This window comes from Callionymus lyra, chromosome 4 (genome assembly GCF_982586985.1).
Source record: "Callionymus lyra chromosome 4, fCalLyr1.hap1.1, whole genome shotgun sequence".
Lineage (NCBI taxonomy): Eukaryota > Metazoa > Chordata > Actinopteri > Syngnathiformes > Callionymidae > Callionymus > Callionymus lyra.
Window position 1 is genome coordinate 33,881,211 of NC_141821.1, and position 19,720 is coordinate 33,900,930.

Genomic DNA, 19,720 nt, shown 5'->3' on the forward strand with positions numbered 1-19,720 from the left:
GCAATCACTGACCCTGCACTCGATCCTCTCCTCAGAACGGAATACTTTCTTACACAGAGCAATTAAGAACCTCATGTTCACCAAAGTGCTAATGAATATGCAGTACTGTAAAAGGTGCACTTGACCAGTTCCCCAAGCAGCGACACGGAGGAGTTCTAATGTTAACCTTGTTCGCATAAAGTTATTTAAGGATGCTGCAGACCTCTCATATTTTTCCTGACAAGAACTAAGTGCCTGGTGCATTAATGCTGCGGACAATTTTATTACTGCAGACGAGCCACTGTTCTAAAAAGAATATTCTCGCTCCAACATTACGCTTTAAGCTTGAGAGGGGACGTGGAAGAGTAAAGAGCCACTCCAAACTAATCCATATTGGTTGTGGTCATGTTAAAAGCCCCCAAGGAGTTATACGTTTTGGCATGACTCTCTTCGCTGTTGTGTGCTGGGCATTAAACAGGGGTGTGTTTGGGGTATTGGCTGTAACAGTAGAACACTTAAGAGATGCCGAGTGGGGGTTCTAAAAAAGGAGCTTGTGGGTGGTACTAGTCGAGCGGTGTATGGGGGGAGAGGCGCAGGCATTTTTGCCTAACTAAACACAGCTGTGGGCACTATGGCTCATGTTTGCATACACTGCCTTTGTGAGACGGGAAGGGAGAAAAGTTTTGGTAGTTCAAGTAATGCGGCGTGATTCAAATGGGGAACACAACACAAGTCCACGGATTAAACAACACACTCACAACCCTTCCCCCCATTCCTCTTCCTTTTCCACAAGGGGCTCTATCCAGCAAGGGCAGCCAAAAGAAGGGAGTTGGGTCCGGATAACTCCCCGTCTTATCCTAACAGGATTCCGTCTGTACACAAAAGCCTATACGGTTAATGAAAGAGGGTTATGGAGTACTTGATGTCGGGTTAAGCAGTGTGCACAGTTTCCTCTCTTATGTGTAAAGAGTGGCACAATCCCCCGACCAGGAAAAAAACAAAAACGTTTTAATCGCCGACTTAAATGCTATTGAGCGATGGTCTGCAGACACAGAAGTGGCCGTCTGAGGGAAGGCTCACACTAAAGCTGCGATAGCGTGCCATGTCTGTGATTAAATGAGAGGAAATAAATAACACTAGAAAACAAATAGGCTTTGATCCTCTTTGTGAAGAGACATGACCTACAAAGGCAGGCTAGAAGAATGCATTGTTGTGTTGGGAATATAAACACTGGTGCAATGTGCTCTTTACATTAGTTGCATACATTATGTAGACTATAAAGTATCTGGAGACATAAAACCTGCATTGTTCTTAGGCAATAATCCATATGTGGAATATGTTATTCTAGAATATTTAACCTGGTTATTCATTTTTTTTCTAAAATATTGTGAAATGCTGTGGACAAGTAAATGTGTGCATTTACATTGTACCAAAAATGATTTATTGAACAGCCTTCGCGTAGTCTCATTCTTATATTGCCTTCGTCATATAGATTGCACTCGTGGCTGGTGATTTGTTTTCCTTAATTAATTAACAGCAAAGTGCAAAGAGAGCAATAACACATGCGTTTACAAACTCTACCCCAAAATAGAAAAAAAAACAATCGACACTTTGAGATGAAAAGCTGCCTTTGTGTAGGAACTAAAGTACTATTATAAAATTTTAGACTATTAGAAGCCAAGTAGCTAGAGACTTAATAACACTGCTTACAAATGACAATTATATAATTCCAAATACATAAAATCTGTAACTGTGTGTACCATCTTTAAAATGAATTTTATTTTATCACATTTGTAAAGTATGAAAAATTTCTGAAAAAAACAAGGGGTCAAATATGGCCTTTTCTTCAGGGGTGATCAAAGACGATTTTCTGAAAAATCTCATTCAGTACGTAAGTTTAGACCCTCTGCGGCAAATTGTTAATTCATTCTTGCACCCTGCGAATTTCAACCGAATTTCAACCGCTTAAAACTATTTCACCATGGATAACTTTAAATAAATGTTTCTTAGAACTCGAATTTAGTTTATTTTCACTACTTAAATAATTGTTTTTTTTATTAACTTCTGCTTCATAAGGATTTCTATAAAGGCTTATGGACAATAGGCGGAATCTTATTTAAATAGATTTGTTTCATGTGGTAAAAAGAAAATGGTGTAATGTCATTCTGTCCTTGCATCAGGTGAGGATGAAGTGTTAAATAAAGAGCAAGCTCTGTGGTCGGTTGAGCGAAGCTGTAATGGAAAAAGGGAAAGAGGTGTCTGGTAGAGCACAGATCAGTGTCTGCGAGATGAGAGCACTGCTGACTGAGTTAACCCTACAGGCCTGTCACATCGTGTTCTCGGCTTCACTGAGCAAGACGGGTCTGAGGACTGAAAAGGGTGTGAACACGGTCACGTGTTCCTCCCTTATTCGACATCATAATGATTTGGAAGGGTAGACGAGGCTAAATCAAACTAATTTGGGGGTGAACTGGATGTGCTTTGTCGAACGCAACCATCACCTGATGAATCAGTGTGTCATTTCATCCGAAGGGAGAAGCCAAGAATGGCAAATTAGGTTCAAGCAGGGAACATGACAAGATTTTATTGCCAGAGATGTCCCATTTAAGACTTCTCCAGAATGATGTGAGAGACTCTGGATCTAGATACAGAAGAACCTAGTTGAAACTAAATTTATATTTTATTCAAGTTCCACTGGGAGTTTAATAATGCAACTGCTGTACTCTCATATATTTCATTTCAAGAGGAGCGAAATGTAAAGGATTTTTGAAGGACTAACTTTTCAGCTAACCCACACAGCGCAGTCAAGTGTAGATCATTTAATTAACCAGTTGAGATATTTGGGTTATGCAAATGAGTCCAATTGGAGGAACAAGGAAATGAGTGGGTTGAACTCAACTTGTCAGTTCCGCTAATAAACGGAGGAACTAGAACTGGACATTACATCTGGCTTCCTATTGTGTGTATGTGAATACAAAAGTAACAACATTTGAAAGATCACGCAAGATATTAGGTTAATGTTTTAATTAAAAATATCAGTCAGGACTTAAAAGTATAGATGTGTTGGAGTTGATAAAGAGAATTGCCCTTTCCCCTATCTTCTCATGTCACAGAACCTTACACATAGTAAAAAGACCAAAATGTTTTCGTTTGAGTATCTGAAATAGGAATCTGACAGAAAAAAATAATGAAGCTGTGGCTCTCTGAAGAAATCTGTTCCACTGAAATATTAAGCCGATAAAGAAAAAAACCACAAGAATCACGCATGAAACTTGACTGGGGGTGGCGACTGTATGTTTATGGACTACATAACCAACAAAAACGCATTGTTGGCCAGACCCAAAACAACAGAGCAGATTGTTTCTCCATGACAAAGCAGTTCTGGTTTTTCTTTGAAAATGGGACCGAGCTGCTGCCAGTAGCTTCAAAAGACTGGAAACAGAAGCTGTTCTAAGAGAGAGTTCAGCTTACTGAACAGATCAAAATGTTATTCACATTATTCAACTGGATAAACCCAGAGGAGGGAAAATTCCCCAAACCAGAGAACTGCAAGCAATGACAACAGGAAGCCACAGAGACTATATATAGCACTTCATTTTCATGCTAGGTCGTGTCATTAGAACATTTAATATCCAAACCTGTGAAACTGCTGTAAAACTGCTGCAAGATTGAAGAGAATGAAAGTAATTTAATCTTGGATAGACATTAATATTGTGAGGTATATGCATTTCTATTACATATGTGAGTATAATACACAAGAGATAATAATTAAATGTGTCTGGTACTGGTGTTTAGGGGCAGACTGTTGCCAGTTCTTTTGAAAAAGATTTGAATTAACCATTTTAAAAAAGTAGATAGAAGGATGCACAGTATTATCTTGATCTTTAAAGTATGTACTTTTTTGAGTATTGTTTTGATTGTCTAAGCGCTTTGTGACCCTGGTCTCGAAGCGCTATATAAATAAATATTACTTACTTACTTACAGTTACAATGAGCAATTCCCACAAAGTCAAAAACACTCAGACAAGATGGATGTTTTTTTTAAGTGGCACAAATGGGCATCACCAGCAGTAAAGAATTGTGTGGTATCTGATCACCTTGACCGTAATTAGATAGATCCGTCTTCCTGCAAACACACAGACTATGGGGTTGGGGACTGTGGGAAATGTAAAGTTTAAGCTTCATCCATTTATCCTGCATCAAGCTTTGGAAATATTGCATTCGTGCACTGATGGCATTATCCAGTCAAGGTTTGAGAAGGATACAAACAATGGGTGGGAAAAGAATCAGGACCAGATAGTGTAGGCAGAGCAATGACACAGAAAGAAAAGAAAAAAAAAAAAAGGTTTTCAGCTGGCAACGCAAGGCTAATGAGATCTTATAGATCGGACTGGACAAACAAAGGCCAGATTCTGCCTTTGTCCTTTTAAAAAAGCCAGAGGTGTTCTGTTCCATGTGTAATGAAAGAGTGGTAGGAGGTCAAGTTATTGAATGCCTACATGGACCATGGCCATTGTTGTCGTGTCCCCACAGTAGACATGGTCAATGCCAGTTTTAAATTGAAATTGATTGACTGCTTGTGAATTAGGGCAGGATTGTAAAGTGGAACATGTGAAACCACATCACAGCGCCTTGTTGACTCCCAGAATAGAGGATAAAATAAAGAATCTGGCCATATCCTAAGTCATAACATGATGTATAATTTAAACAGCAGGGGCTAATCAGTTTAATGGTCTTAAAGCTTGGATTAAGTGCTAGATTATTTTGACACAAGGTCATTAAACTCTATTCTTCACAAATCTAGTCTATTCATGGGAAATGGGCATGCGTTTGGATTCTTAGCACAAGGTGCAATAGATGAAATTACCACACAGTATATCGTTTTAACTGTATTGTTTTTGATTGTTAAAGCGCTTTGTGACCCTGGTCTAGAAAGGCGCTTTACAAATAACCATTACTTACAGGTGTAGCTTTCTTAAGGTTATAGAATGAATATGTTTCAGAGTTTGTCATTTCATGTGCTATAGTGTAACTTTATGAAAATAAAAGGCCAATCCTAGACAACAATGACGCATTTAAATTACAAACTGCACAAACCCTTTAAAGATGTATTCTTAAATATTTTACAAAGCGCCCTACACTTTATGTTAAATATGCAGTATTGCCGGCAGCAAAAGACCTTCTGTTGTAAAAGGGAAAAAGCAACGATGGAGCAAGACGGCAGCTTTTTTTGAAGGATGTGAAAACACATTTCAAGAAGAATAGAATCGGATGATATGCACCCGATACTTTGACAAAAGCCTTCAGTACTTTGACCTTGAATTTATTTATATTTAAATATATGAATGCATCTTTTACATAGTAAAGTTAATATGTTAAAATTATCGTAAGGCTTCTCTGTCCAATCATGATGTCCGTTTGAAGTTCACAGAATTAAATCATCAGAAATGTGTATACAATTGCTCAACATCCATAAAAAAATTCTAAAAACAATAATTCTCTAAAGGGTAATATATGCAATTTGCTTTTGGAAATGGCAATATTAAATTGATGGTTTAATTATGCATAAAGTGTTACAACTATTTTAATGATAAACCAAGGTTGGAACTTTAAGTGCATCATATTTTATTTATTTTTTATAATTTTTTAATTTTGGGATTTTTTCAGACGCAGTGGTTTTGACAGAAAAATGATCGGGGAAGGTTTGCAGAAATACTGTTATTATGACAATCTTAACCGGACACAGACCGTCTCATTTGCCCGAAACCCATGGGGTGGTTGTGAACGAGAGAAAGTGTGCCTTTGTATTAATAATTACAAATATTGAAGGCGACTGCAACTGAAACATGAATACCACCTGGGTGGAATAATTCCCTATATATTTAAATAAAAAGGTTTGAGTTACACCATGTCATCTGGATTATTTCATCTTTAGTGTAATAATAAGAACTAAACAACACCAATAAAAAGGTAAAACACCCCCAAGTCGGTCAAAAGTTAAATACAATGCAATATAAAATAACACACACTGAAAAGATCTTACCTGCAACACCAGCGGTTCGGGGTTAAACGCCAGAGTCATGAGCAGCTGCATTCTCTCTGTGTCCTTCAAGTTCTTCAGCAGGAAGCTGCCCGAGTCTTTGGTCTCAGCATATCTGCGCACAACGCGGTCCAGCAGTCTCTGTGAGGGACAGTGGACCAGATCTGACCAGCCCTCCACTACTTCAGGCGTTAAAAGGCGAACGTCGCCATTTATCCTTGCAAATTCAGTTTTGTACATTGCCTGGATCAGATCACAGCGGGGCCTTCCAGTGGCCCTCTTGCAGATCTTCTGGTCGATCTCAGCAAGTTCTTGGTTGGAGCCCAGTCTTTTGAGAACCACACGCCGCGTGCCTTCCCTTGGTTCTCCGTACTGAGCAAAGTAAACGTTCTTGACGTTGAAAATGTCCAGGAATCTTAGGCGACCCCATGTCTCGAAGGATACCTGTCCATTCATGAACTTACGACACCAGCTGGTGCCGAAGCAGGCGGGACACTTATTGAGGTTGATGAAGCGTCTGTCAGTAAGCTCATTCTTCTGAAAGGAGGCGAACAAATTGTGCGTGTTCATCAGCAGGATGACAAACAAGCCCACAACAAAGAGGAGCTTCAGACAGCGGTACAGGCGGCCCAGTTTGAGGGGCAGAAAGCGCAGCATGTTGGGGGCGGGGCCAGAGCAGGGGACGGGGTATTGCTCTGTCTGTCAAGGCGTCGACGTCAATACCTCATCCTCATGGTGCATTGCTGCTTTTTTCTATAGCCAGGGGAGACGGTGAAGTCGACAAAACCTGACCGTCATCGAGCTGACTGTGTCAGGAAGAGGACAGTGGGTCATGTTCTCCCTTCCTCCTGTACGTCCAATGTCCAGCCTGAAATTAAAAAGAGAGAAAGCTTTAGCAAAATAAACATATTTTGAATCATCACAATGTTGCAACGCTCTTTTGGTGCGATTTTTTTTAAATAACGTTTATTAATAAGGCCTTGCAGAGTAACTAAAGACAGACATTAGAACGTTACAATTTGTTTTATTAATCCATTTTGTTTCAAGATGAGAGCAATCATTTTCAACGTCCAACATCGTGGGACTTTTATTGTCGTAATCTGTAAAGTCTGCTGTTTTCATTACCAATATAAGGAGAAACACAGGAGTTTAATTGATATAAAAGAACATTATCCAACAGTAAATCCTTAAATTGGTATACAATATTGATGTGTTGAAGGACATGAGCAAAGCTCTCTCAGTCCACCACCTATACACATGATCTATATTCTACTCTTTACAGGCACTGTTCACCATCATAATTCACAAAAACTATTATATTTGAATACATATCACTAAATGCATCACTAAAATACAATAGCCCATTACTCTTTATCGCTTCATACAACTCACACCTAAAATCGAAATCCCTGTAATAAAACAATGAAGCACCGTCTCTGGCATATGTAATAATGTCACAAATTTCAATTGCCTACACCATTTAAGATATTTCATTACTTTTTCAGAAGAACCAAGATGGCCCACAGCCAACACAATAAAAACTGCGTGTGCCACATTCAGCACTTTCTCTCTGAAATGTCGGATTTTGCCATCCCTCTAGATAGGAGACAAGGCTAGTAAAATCAAGTGTTGAAAATCAAATAATACGAAAAAGCACTTCCTTTCCTGACCATGAATTAAAATGTGAAGCACAGTAAGGGAGAGGATGCCATCTTTCCTCTGATGTACACCTACATAACACCGTCTGCATACTTAAATAGGAGCGCAGCTCTCAAATCTACATTTGTCAAACTTCTTTTCAAATTAAATAATTATAATTCCATTGTAGAGCTCCTGTGTGTAGCAGGACCTTTGATCATTCGCTCTTCTTTTTAAAACGAATTAGACTTTGTAACAGTTTCTTTGAAAAGTGGTTTCTTCATTAAAGCATGAAGAAGAAGAATGGTTATTTGTATAGCGCCTTTCTAGACCTGGGTCACAAAGCGCTTTAGCAGTCAGGCAGTCTCACACACACACACACACACACACACACACACACACACACACACACACACACACACACACACACACACACACACACACACACACACACACACACACACACACACACACACACACACACACACACACACACACACACACACACACACACACACACACACACACACACACACACACACACACACACACACACACACACACACACACACACACACACACACACACACACACACACACACACACACACACACACACACACACACACGATTTTTGAAAACCTTTTTCCCTCTCAATAGGCAAATTAAAGTTAGCAGGGAACAGTAGGACTGCAAGAGAGAAATGATCTGAAGCAAAATGATATGGTCTGGATTATGCTGCTAAATATCTCAAAAGACCACTGATCAACAGTCAGTCCATGACAAAGCTCATGTTACTCCAGTCAATCAGCTTTGTAGCAATAAAACTTTAAAGACGCCTAAAGAAATACAATGACGGAGGCGTTAAAAACCTCCTCAATTAGAGCTCATTTAGACATGCTTATTAGGAGGCTGACTAGAGAGGGCACAGTTAACGAGCAAGTATAATTTCTTTGCTTGTGCTCGTGTCACTGGGTCCCTCACATTCTGTTCTTGAAGGTGTAAGTGGCTGAATTGTACAGAGGCTTAGCAGCTCCAAACTGCCAAAATGGTTATTAATGAGTTAGAATGTGTGGCCATTAGGCTCCAGATGAGAATCTAAAAAAACGCCTCGTTCCGTCCTCTGAATTAAGCGACCACCAAAAAAGATAATGCCATCATAACGGATGTGGTTTGGTGCAGAGACTTGCATCTGTAGTTTCAAATAAGTTTTAACGTGGACCAACACATTTGTTAAGTATAAGACATGTAGTTCCTGTGGCAGCACACATCCGTTACTAAACCACAGATAGGATCATCTTTCTAATGCGGTCTTCCTGTAAAGCCAGAAGATACTGCCCTTATAGCATGCAATGATTAAAAGTAAATAACAGTATTCATTGCTTGGTTTTCAAGGTCTTTTCAGACAAGAAATGCTTGTTGGACACTGACATCATTCAAATAAAAGGTTCTGGAAGTGCAATATTAAACCATATAATAAAGCTTATTTTTAAACCTAATGAATTATGTAAAGAACATTTGAAAGCGCTAATCTTCAACACGCATAAAGCCAAGATACGAGAGGCGAAAAGTACATGAGCGATAAATTATTCACAAGCTCGTATGAAGCAGCAGTTATTAAGCAAACTAAGGGACGTAAACCACAACATGCTAGCATCAACAAAATCGAACCAATAAAGAATTATGGGGAATTAACTCATCACCTTTGTTTCTTCTGGTCACAGCCAGTTAAATAGGCTGGAAGATTAACATACAATAGACTACAATGCCTTGAAATACTGTCACACAATTGTTAAACACACCCATCTATTTGGCGTAAGATAACAATTAGTCTAAGGACAAATAAAGTACACTTTTGGCAAATAAAGCTTTTTGCTCCGACACTGATCCGAAAAGATGGGACAGGAACTGGACACTTCAGTGTAATGATATAAAAAGCAGGTGGCAATTACACAAAGCTTTTCTTCCTCTCCAAGGGAAGTGTCTTGGTTCAAAAACCTGGAGTATTAGAGGGATTATGTCAATGACCGTTTGAATTGCCGTGGTGAAAAGACAAGTCGTATACAGCTGATGGACCAAAGAACATTGTCAATTGTCACTGATTTGAGAAGAATTATTATCATCTTGGCCATAGTCAAGATCACTAGAATGGTCAGGTGACTGTATATCATTGTAGAAACTGTGTTTGAATGCCTGATTTAAAAGAACAAACAAGGACATAACAATACGATTGTTGAAGCTTTGCAGCATTTTATAAGATTTTGTAATAATTTAAATAATTACAGTCATTCTCATCTTTCTGCTGATACTAAATAAAAGTTAGATATAAAGTAGTGGAATTAACCAGATTAGAAATGATAGAGAAAAGTCATAATATATTATCCTTCATTACGAGAGTGACAGAATATTTCATATTGAATCTTATGCTGGTGTCAAATTAAGGTACAAGACATTTCCTAATAATTTACAGCAGAAAGAAGGAGATAGAAAATCAGACACTAAAATGTCACGACCGCATAAAGATTTGATTAGAATTTCAACTCTTAAAATATCCTTGAATGTCTTTTAATGCAATGTGCAGTTCAAATCATTATTGGTGGTTATGAAGTGTAAGATAGTGAAGGCAAAATAGAAAAACCATGTTGTTGTGCATTTATAATTTAAATATGTGTGTCTCTCTCAGGGGCTTAAACAACAAATCAACATCATAGATTTATTGTAATTGAAACTTGTGGTTGCATTGTACAAACACCAACACAATTAACATGCTGGTTAAAGCCTTACATTAGTTCCATGTTCTAAATCATGCAAGAGTTTGCAGACAACAGAAAAACTCAGCAATAAAATGGATGATACTTGGTATCTGAAAAAGTCAGACTAAGGAGCCTTGTCCTTGTTAGAAGACAAAGTAAGAGCAGTACTTATTATTGATCCAGACTTTCCACCTTATGAATAAAACTGTTCAGTGTTTAAAAGTGATTTAAACGTACGCTCCTTCATAAAATAAATTGGAGTTTAACTCTTCAGTTCAGCTTTATTTATGCATCTCTTCAAATGTTTTCTTGTATTTTAGTCAGTGTAGTAAGTCAGTATTAAGACAGATGGCTTTTTAGTATATAGTAGTTTTTCCATTTATTTTCACAGTGCGAGCCATACTCCTTATACAGCAAATGCACCTCTAATAGATAATGATGACCATTCCTAAGTGCATTAATTGCTTAAAACCAGCATGTGGTATTGTCTTAAGTAAGACATTATAGCTGCAAATGTCAGTCTACTGTCATTTGATGCATCTCAACAATAAAGACTAAATAGATCCAGCAAGACATAAAGGTGGTCTAGTCGGTTTACTTTTATGGATTCCTTTCTCATTATGATCATTTGACAATATAATGTGTTATGCACAGTTGTGTCCAGTTTTTCTGGTTACAAGCAGCTCACATTTCCATTATTTCAGGTTTAAATGGTCTGTGAAATGCCAAATCCACCCGTCCCCCATATTTTTTGCTTCACACCCTCAATACATAGATGTACACTCCCTCTAGCCATCTAAATTACTTTATTTGCCTGTAGAGTACACCAAATACAAGTAGCATAAATTTAAGAAAATAAAATGTACATACAAAACTGTTCATAGGTCCATCCATAACATTAAAAAATGCAAAGAAAGAGGATACACAGAAACATTAATTTCAAAGACAAAAAGATGCATGCTTTTATCCGCCTTACAGTGCCTGTAAAACGATTGGATCAAATAATTAAATAAGCAGTCTACCAGTACACAAATGTGAAGTTGCTTTCATTTCCTCTGCAGAAAGACAACAAACGCTTTCATTCTGTATTTTTTTTTAAACAAGTTTTGTGGAGCGATAAAGATTTACTGATGAATTGAAACGGAGCACCTTTGAAAACAACCTTCCCGGAAAGGCTGCCATGATAGATAGATACAGAATTTCAAGCCATCAGATTGTTTTTCCATGTTCAGTCTGACAATGATGATATTTCATTCAGTTTTTATTGGGAATTACATTTTAAACATACAAGACCAAGTAAGTTGTGCAATGGGGACAAGTAAAAGACACCAACAGAGAAAAATAACTAAATGTTTCACATATATACTATACTGGTGTATGGTCTTAGTAGAAAACAAGAGATTTAGAACAGCCTTAAGATTGTATTTATTTTAAGATATTTATCTATTTGTCCCACAGTGGGTAAATTTGAGATATTTACCGAAATGTACTAATTCCATGTGTTGATGGAGCCAGCTATTAAAAGGGCAAAAACCTCTGTATTATTTTTAAATGAAATTAGAACAACACAAATCTTCATTTTTTCTTACAAGAGATACGGTATAAAGGCCAAGGCCTTGAAGGTGAATCTAAAAAGGCCATTGCCATTTGACCTCAACCCCTGGCGTTCATTTTATTTGATTTTGCCATTTATGTTTGGGTTTTTTTAATACCTCATCTAGTTGATAAAGGGTGTTAACATTTCTTCCACTAGACCATGTTCAGGATTTTAAAATTCAACTTCCACTTTTGTCTCGAGACTGAAACTATGTAAGATTGTTAAACTGTAAAGAGGCCCCTTGCTAAACAAATTAATAAATCAAAGCAGACATCGAAATCTTGGGAAAACAGTGTAAACTAAACATGCGACTCAATTTAAAAATATACCACATTAATAGATGGAATGTAAGCAAATTGATTTCCCTTGATATTTTTGAACTTGCAGGGCAAATTCAAAGTTAGAAATTCTTCCAAAGACGGCAAAAAGAAGCCTCCATTGGAAGACATGGATCTCCACTGCGATGAGCGGCTTCAGTGGAAATACTGTTGCCAAGGTTATCGACTGAAAGAGTCAATAATGTTTGATCACAAAAACATTCGGCCACAATTGGAGTGCCTCGGAGCAGCATACACACAGGCACTGATGGATAGATACAAATGACAGTAGCATTTACACAGCTAATGGAAAATTGAGTCCCAGGAATATAAGCACCAATTAACAGTATTCCCACGAGTGTTAAGTCTTTGAGTTTGAGGTTCCGAAGTAAATGTGAGGTTGGATTAGGTCTAATTAATAACCTTTACACACCAGGGATTTTATAAATTATACAACTTAACAAATGAACTAAACACAACCTCCTCCTTTTATATCATTATTGAAAAATATAAAGAAAAGCAAATAAACAATTTATACTTTTAACAACTATGGGTTGTTGTTTTTTTTACCATGAGAGTCAACACAATTTTCCAGTGATACCAGCGATGTTATATTTAAACCTAATCCATGAGATTTTAGTTTGGAACGAATAGAAACCTTTTTGTAATTTAGTTTGACTTCTTTAAATGTCTGCTAAATTAATTAATAATTGATAATATATTCTTGTATAATCAGCACGACAAATCCTTTTGTCCAGTAATAAATCAACGAGGAGGTGAAAATATATTTAAATCCCTCTTTTTCTTTGGCATATTTCAAGTGTTTTCCTGCGAGACGTGAGGAAAAAGCCAAATCCACCACCAGCAGTGAACCTTGCAAGAGTGCGATTGCGTTCAATGCTTTTTAAAAAAAAACCTTTCCTTACTAAAAAACCTTACAGTGGATTTCACATTTACCGTAAGACATTTAGCACATATTTTAAGTGTTGGTCTGAGATGTTTTCAAATCGGGTGCCTTATATTCTCTATTTTAATGCACAAAGGCATCTCATTGTTGGATTAATGCACCATTCTGTAAATTGACAAGTAATTTCCAGCACTTGGGACAATTGTCTGTTTGGCAAACAGATCAAAATGTTTGCGCACCAACACGGCAGGCAAATACAAAGCAAATGAGGCTGGCCAGGTACAAATATGTTGCATGTGAAATTAAATTTGGGAGGAAGAAAGACGTTTTTTTAGATTTTGGTGATGACCCTTCCGTAACTGAAATTACAAGTTTAACTTAAAAAACGAAATGAATTAATGATAGTTATTAAATGAATTAAAACTAGCAGTAAACCATTTTATTATACAAGAAAATTATATATTAAATCATTTTTAAATACAAAGAGGTTCATCTAGAAGAAATAATTGATAAAAGGTAAAACATACTTTTACATGGCTTACACAGAAAAAGTAGTGTACTATCAAATAAAGATCATAATATTATAAGTGCATTTAAAAACATAAGTTGAATTATCATGTATATTCCATGGCTTTAGAGGTACGTTTGAGATACAAAGTAAAACACAGAAACAAAATGATCCGTCATTAGTGAGAATGAGCAATAAAAGAAGGTTATAAAAAAAGTAGAAATATTAAAGATGAAAATTAAATCAGTACCGAGAAGCAACTTAAAGCAATATTTCGGAAGAAAATGAAGATCGAGGTTTTTCACGTCTCATATTTTAGTTGAAAACAAACATTGTTATTAGATTAGTTTGTTTTAATCTAATGTTTGGCCACGAAACAGTAATAATAAAAAAATACAAACACACGACACTTCGGCACTTGTGTTTGTTCAGAAACAGATAAAGTTGTGATTTTAAATGAACTCTATTATGGCAACAATTCCGGGCAGGTCAGTAATGATAGATTACATTACATTAAACGTAGATATCGATTGTTTCTGGGAAAGAAAGACAGAACAATCTCTCGTTGACACCAGATCAGGGCATCACTAGAGATTCAAAGTGACTTCCACTCGCATCAAAACAATGCTGGTTCTGTTTGCACATTAGGGGTTAAAAGAAAAGGATGAGAAGTCACAGTGACTGTTCAGTGTAGAGTAGGATGTTGACCAAAGAAAAGGATGAGAAGTCACAGTGTTCAGTAGGAGTGTAGAGTAGGATGGTGACTGGAGCCACGGACGCATGCAGCGAGGAAAACAAATCACAAACCTCTGCGAGACTTTCCTCCTCCTCGGCGGTGTAGTAGTGAAATCGCTTAGTTGCTCATTCATCAAAGTTGTGGCTCCGAACCGCGGCGAGAAACCCGGCGACGGGAAGATGTTTCTCTTCCAAAGACAGCGGCTACTTGGACGCTCTCCCGACAGTCCAACTCATGTCTAGCTGCTGGCTGTGCAGGCAGCTAGCCTGCTAGCAGCGGGAATAAACAGTTAGGTTGTCGGCTCTTAACTCTTCATTCGCCGGATATCTTCGCCCGGTGGACGCGGTCGTGCTCAAAACACACGCCGGCGTCTGCCTTGTACGTGAACGTCCATGTCTTTCTGCGTATCATGAGTCCCTTTGTGGTCGCAGTTGTGTCTCTTTCTCCCTGTGAGAGCAGCCGCTCACTCCTCTGAGCCACAATGCTTCTGTTTCCACTCTTTTCAACGGCAGCCGCTCTGCGCGTTGCGACACCCGCCTCCGCTTTACGGCCGTGATTGCCAGGCGATGATTCTAATAATATTGGCTTGTGTGGGACGCCACCAGCAGTAGAAGGACTGAGCTGTTCGTTCCTCGACTCAACACCGCCACCGTTCATCCAAACTACATAAAAAATCATAGAAATAATAATAACAATCATATATGTATATTACATACATATTACATTGCAATTATTCTAATTATTATTATGGATATAATAATTATTGAAATTGTTATTAGTATCATTATAAGTATTATTTTAAAACATTTTTGTTCTACATCCAGTAAGCCAAAGAAGTGTGTGAAGCTGTCCTCATGGGCCATATTGTGTACTTTAGTTGCTGTAAGAGCCCATCAAGCTAAAAGAAATGAAGGACAAATAATGGAAAGATGGAACAAATAGTCCTAAAACGTCTCTGAAGTTTATAGATATTTCATGACTTAAATAAGTTGTTATCCATCAGAAATTTTGCCCATTTCTGTTCTAACCAAATTCTGTGATCAAATATTACAACCAGGCTCTGCTTAAAATAAGTTGGAACACACAGTGTACGCTATAATTCTCTTTGATGACTCTATTTGCTCACAAGATTATCAATACAGTGGTCATCATATCAAGGTCACTTCATAAACTTTACTAGGATTTACACTCACATCAGGTCACCTTTGGGATGGCAAAGGACTTCATGTGCGTCTATGAAAAGATGTTCTCTTTGGCCAACATGTGCAAAATGGATTGAAGTATCACACAATTGTTTCTATAAAACAAGTCATTTCATTTCATTACAATACGATGGATACACTTATGGCGAGCAAGAGTACGATATAGCAAAACAAAAAATGGTCTCAACCTTTTTGGTTGTGTAGATTTGTTGCTACTGACATCTAGTGGGAAAAAATAATATGAATTTTGTAAAGCATGTTCTGCGGTGCCATAATTCAATTTAATCTCCGGGGTGCAGGTTTTTCTGTATTGCTTAATATGCTTTTAATTTAATGTGCAATGAATATATAAATCTGGAGAAACACAGCACTCTTCTAATAGTCAATCGTTTATCTTTCAAAACAGTTGTCTGTACATTACTTGTTAGAGATTTGTACGTTAGCAATACACAATGTGTGCATTTTATTCATGTACTAGCCCCATAAAGACTCTTTATGATGGAAAACAAAAATATTTTAAATCACTAATCCTTAGAGCCCCATTTCAAATAACGTCTACAGCAGGATTTAACCGAGGGAGGATGTTGGCTAAGATGTCTTAGCTTTAATCGACACACAGTTATTCATTTTTATAGCCTTTTATTTTTTAATTCACACATAAAACGACTTAAAGATCAATGTCTGAAAGAAGTTATTTGTCCTGTAAAACTAGAAATCAGTTTCCCCCACAGAATCTATGCTTACTTTACAACAAAAACAAAATATTTTCAATAATGGCGCAGCCATGTCGAATAAGCTAAATTAGTCTATTGAGGCTCCATTCATTTCAGAAATGTCCATATTTTAGTGAAAACAACTGAGTGCCATTCAATGTTTTCCTTCTTCTCATTTGTTTTTCATTGGCTTCACTTTGATCACATCTATATTTCATCCCGAGTGTGTGTTGGGTATTTACATTCCCCGTCTCCACTAATGCGCTCCAGTTATTGGCTTTTCCTCTAAATTACCTGCATGGTCTGTTTGTTGTTAGGGAAGTGGGAGAGCGATGCACAGCGAAGAAGGGCAAGAGAGCAATTTAACCTTTATTAAGGTTTTATTAAGGAGCAGATTGCATTTTCAGTCGTGCATTGCAGAGGATGGCTAATTACAAAGCCGAGGGAGTGCAATCGAGGATTTACTAATGGACGATTGCTGATCGGATAAAGAAACAAGAGGCTGTAAATAGTGTTATCCTTAATCTTCTTGCTATCGAGACTCTGCTTCAGACATTATTCTTTTGGCATAAACCAAACAAAATTAATGAGTTTATAATAGATGCGATTAAACTGTTCTCCTTTAAAAGCATCTAGAGCAAATAGTATTAACATAAGGATAGTCATGTATGATTACATGAAAATGTTGGCTCTTAAATTTTGTGGGCTCGTCTCTGATCATTATAGATTTCTTTCTAAAGGGAAGGGTTTCTGTTTTAATCACGTGTTCTGCATAGTATGCCCCAAAATTGTCGATTAGAATGGTTAATGGTGACAACATGATTGCCAAGATTAAATAGTAAAAGGGCCTTAAAGGTCAACTAATGTGTTGATTTAAGTGTGTCTTAAACATATCTTGGACCTCTATTGTACTCATTAGTATGTGTCTGTTTGTACAAAACTTTCTTTTCATTGACATATTTACATTGGAAAATGTGTTTAAGCCCCTCCTACTACTTGTTAATGATTACCATACCCATTCTACTGTAATTGGTGAAACATTAAGGTTTGTCGTCATCAATCCCAGAAGTCGCCAACTCCAATGGACTCTTTGTATAAACCATAGACATATATACATAGACGCCGCATCGACTGCTGCCGCCCACTAGAGCAATGTGTATACAGGGCGGCCATCTTGGTACAGATCCACTGGCTCCTACAGTGCATTACATCTATAGAGGAATGATGTGTTTACACCATCACTAATCGCTCATTTGTCTAGCTATTTTCACAGTTTGTTTGCTAGATAGACAGACATAAATTAAATTAAAATAACCCAGAAAACGTTCAGGTCTTTATTGCTTGAAGTTATATTGCATTTGAGTATCTTCTTGTTATTACAGACATCCTTATTTGTCAACAACTATGTGGTGGCTTGTTTTTCAGAACATTTATTTCAAACGGCAGCTTCTATGGCCAGGACCTATCCAAGGTCTAGCCATAGTTGCTAAATTATCAGAAGAAATCTTTTTTAGTATCATATAATTTTTTTTATCCAAGCACCCTGTATCATAGCTACTTGTTTGACGTTTTGAACTAACCAAACCGTTTGAAAATCGGTTCAAAATTCAGCGAATAATTGTATTTTAAGATTGAGAAGTACCTCCTTCCCTGCCGTTGTTAATGCGCGGCTGCCTCTGATGACACTGTACCAAGATGGCGGCGTGTTAGGCACATACGTCCACGGTCGATGCGGCGTCTATGTACTGTATATATGTCTGTGGTTTAAACAAAGCTCGACGTGATTACAGCTGGCCGCAGGAGGAGTGCAAACCATTATTATGTCACTGCTATTTTTTCTGTGTAATGACAATAAAATAAAGTCTAAGGTCTAAAGTCTATAATGGACGCCGCTCTCATAACCTCTCATTCGCTGAGATTTCAGATCGGGGAGAACTTCATAAAGTAAGTTCAAAACATGGTCATGATGAGGAACTTACTGCGTTTAGCAATTATTTGTCGAAGTAGATCATAATTAAAATTACAAAATAGTTATAAAAGTTCCAACGTAGAAAGTCTGATGCTTGGTGTGTTGAGTTATACCAATACACTGACACTGCAGTTTTGTATAATGGTCCGAAATCTGTGTTCAAATGAAATTGGTGTTCTGTCTGTATTTTCCCTGACTTTGGCCATAACCGTTGGTATAAACTCTCTACTAAAGATGGAAAATACATTTTTGTATTTCTAAAATTGTGTTGGACTGGCCTAGAGAGAAGATGAGAGAAGAAAAGCTTTGTAAAAAATGAATTTGCCATCCCATGCTCAGGAATTATAGACGGTAGGACTCGTCAGTCTGACCAAAAGGCAGCCATTTCCATCCGAGTTCCACGTTTTCCCACCAATGCTGCACACTTGGCTGCTTTCAGTTCCGCTATGAGTGGCTGCTTGTCTAGAGCAAAATGAATTTCCTGCTAGGAGGATCAATAAAGTGTAACCTTTATCTCATGTCAAAACAAGTGCAAAGAAAGGTTGTCAGAGGCCAGTGCTACAATCTCAAAGAGCAAATAGCCAAAGATCAACACAGAGAATATATAAATAAGCAACATGGATTCTTAGTCAAGGCCTTTGTATTGACACACATCATTCTTTATATCTGATTGACCTCCAGATCTTCTTCATGATACTAACTTGTGAGTCCATTCAGCCTCAAACAATTGCTGCACTACAGCTCCTCGTGCACGCTAGACACCATTTGGTCGCCTAAATGCCTCCGTCTCATTAGCAAACAAGCACAGACGACCACAGAAGCCACCCCATCCTCGTGGAGTACTGTGTGCAGCTTGTCTCCATTAAGCCTGATGCATGCTGGGGCCTCGCAAGGATGGAGAAGGATTTCAAGGCATCACTGAGTCCATTATGTGCCACCGGAGAGCAAGGCGTTGCAGTTTGTGGTCTGAATATATCAAGTGTTGCTCCATTTGGGAGAGTTAAAAATACCGATCTTAGTGTGGAGCTGGTTGCATTTCTGTTCATTTCCACCTCAGAATAGTGTAGCCATCAGTGACGGACATCTGTCAGTCTGTCTGGTCAATTGCAGGATTGCTCCTCAAGGTTTGTCTGAAGTGGTTCGGCAGGAGAAACTTTTTCTAAGACCGTGGTCACTGAAAAATAGATAAACAGATGTGAATAAATGAATAAATAGATGGATTCAGACTCGGAAAAGACCCCGGGAAGACGTGAGCCACTCTGTGATGATTTAAGACTGAGACACATGAAAGGCTACCTTCTTCACTATTCATTGCATCATGTGGGCACAGACAGAATGTGCACAGACTTTTAAAAAAAAACA

The 19,720-nt window shown here is 37.8% G+C and overlaps 1 protein-coding gene across 1 annotated transcript in view; it reads right to left on the reverse strand.

The window, feature by feature from the left end:
• dipk2ab (divergent protein kinase domain 2Ab) overlaps positions 1–15,011 on the reverse strand; it is a 30,794-nt gene extending 15,783 nt beyond the window's left edge. The window contains exons 1-2 of the mRNA XM_087789929.1: positions 14,546–15,011; positions 6,023–6,887 (exon numbers count right to left, since the gene is read on the reverse strand). Coding sequence (XP_087646055.1) covers positions 6,023–6,676 — 654 coding nt within the window. The 5' untranslated portion in view covers positions 6,677–6,887; positions 14,546–15,011. The remainder of the gene's footprint in view (positions 1–6,022; positions 6,888–14,545) is intronic.
• Positions 15,012–19,720: the final 4,709 nt, after the last annotated feature.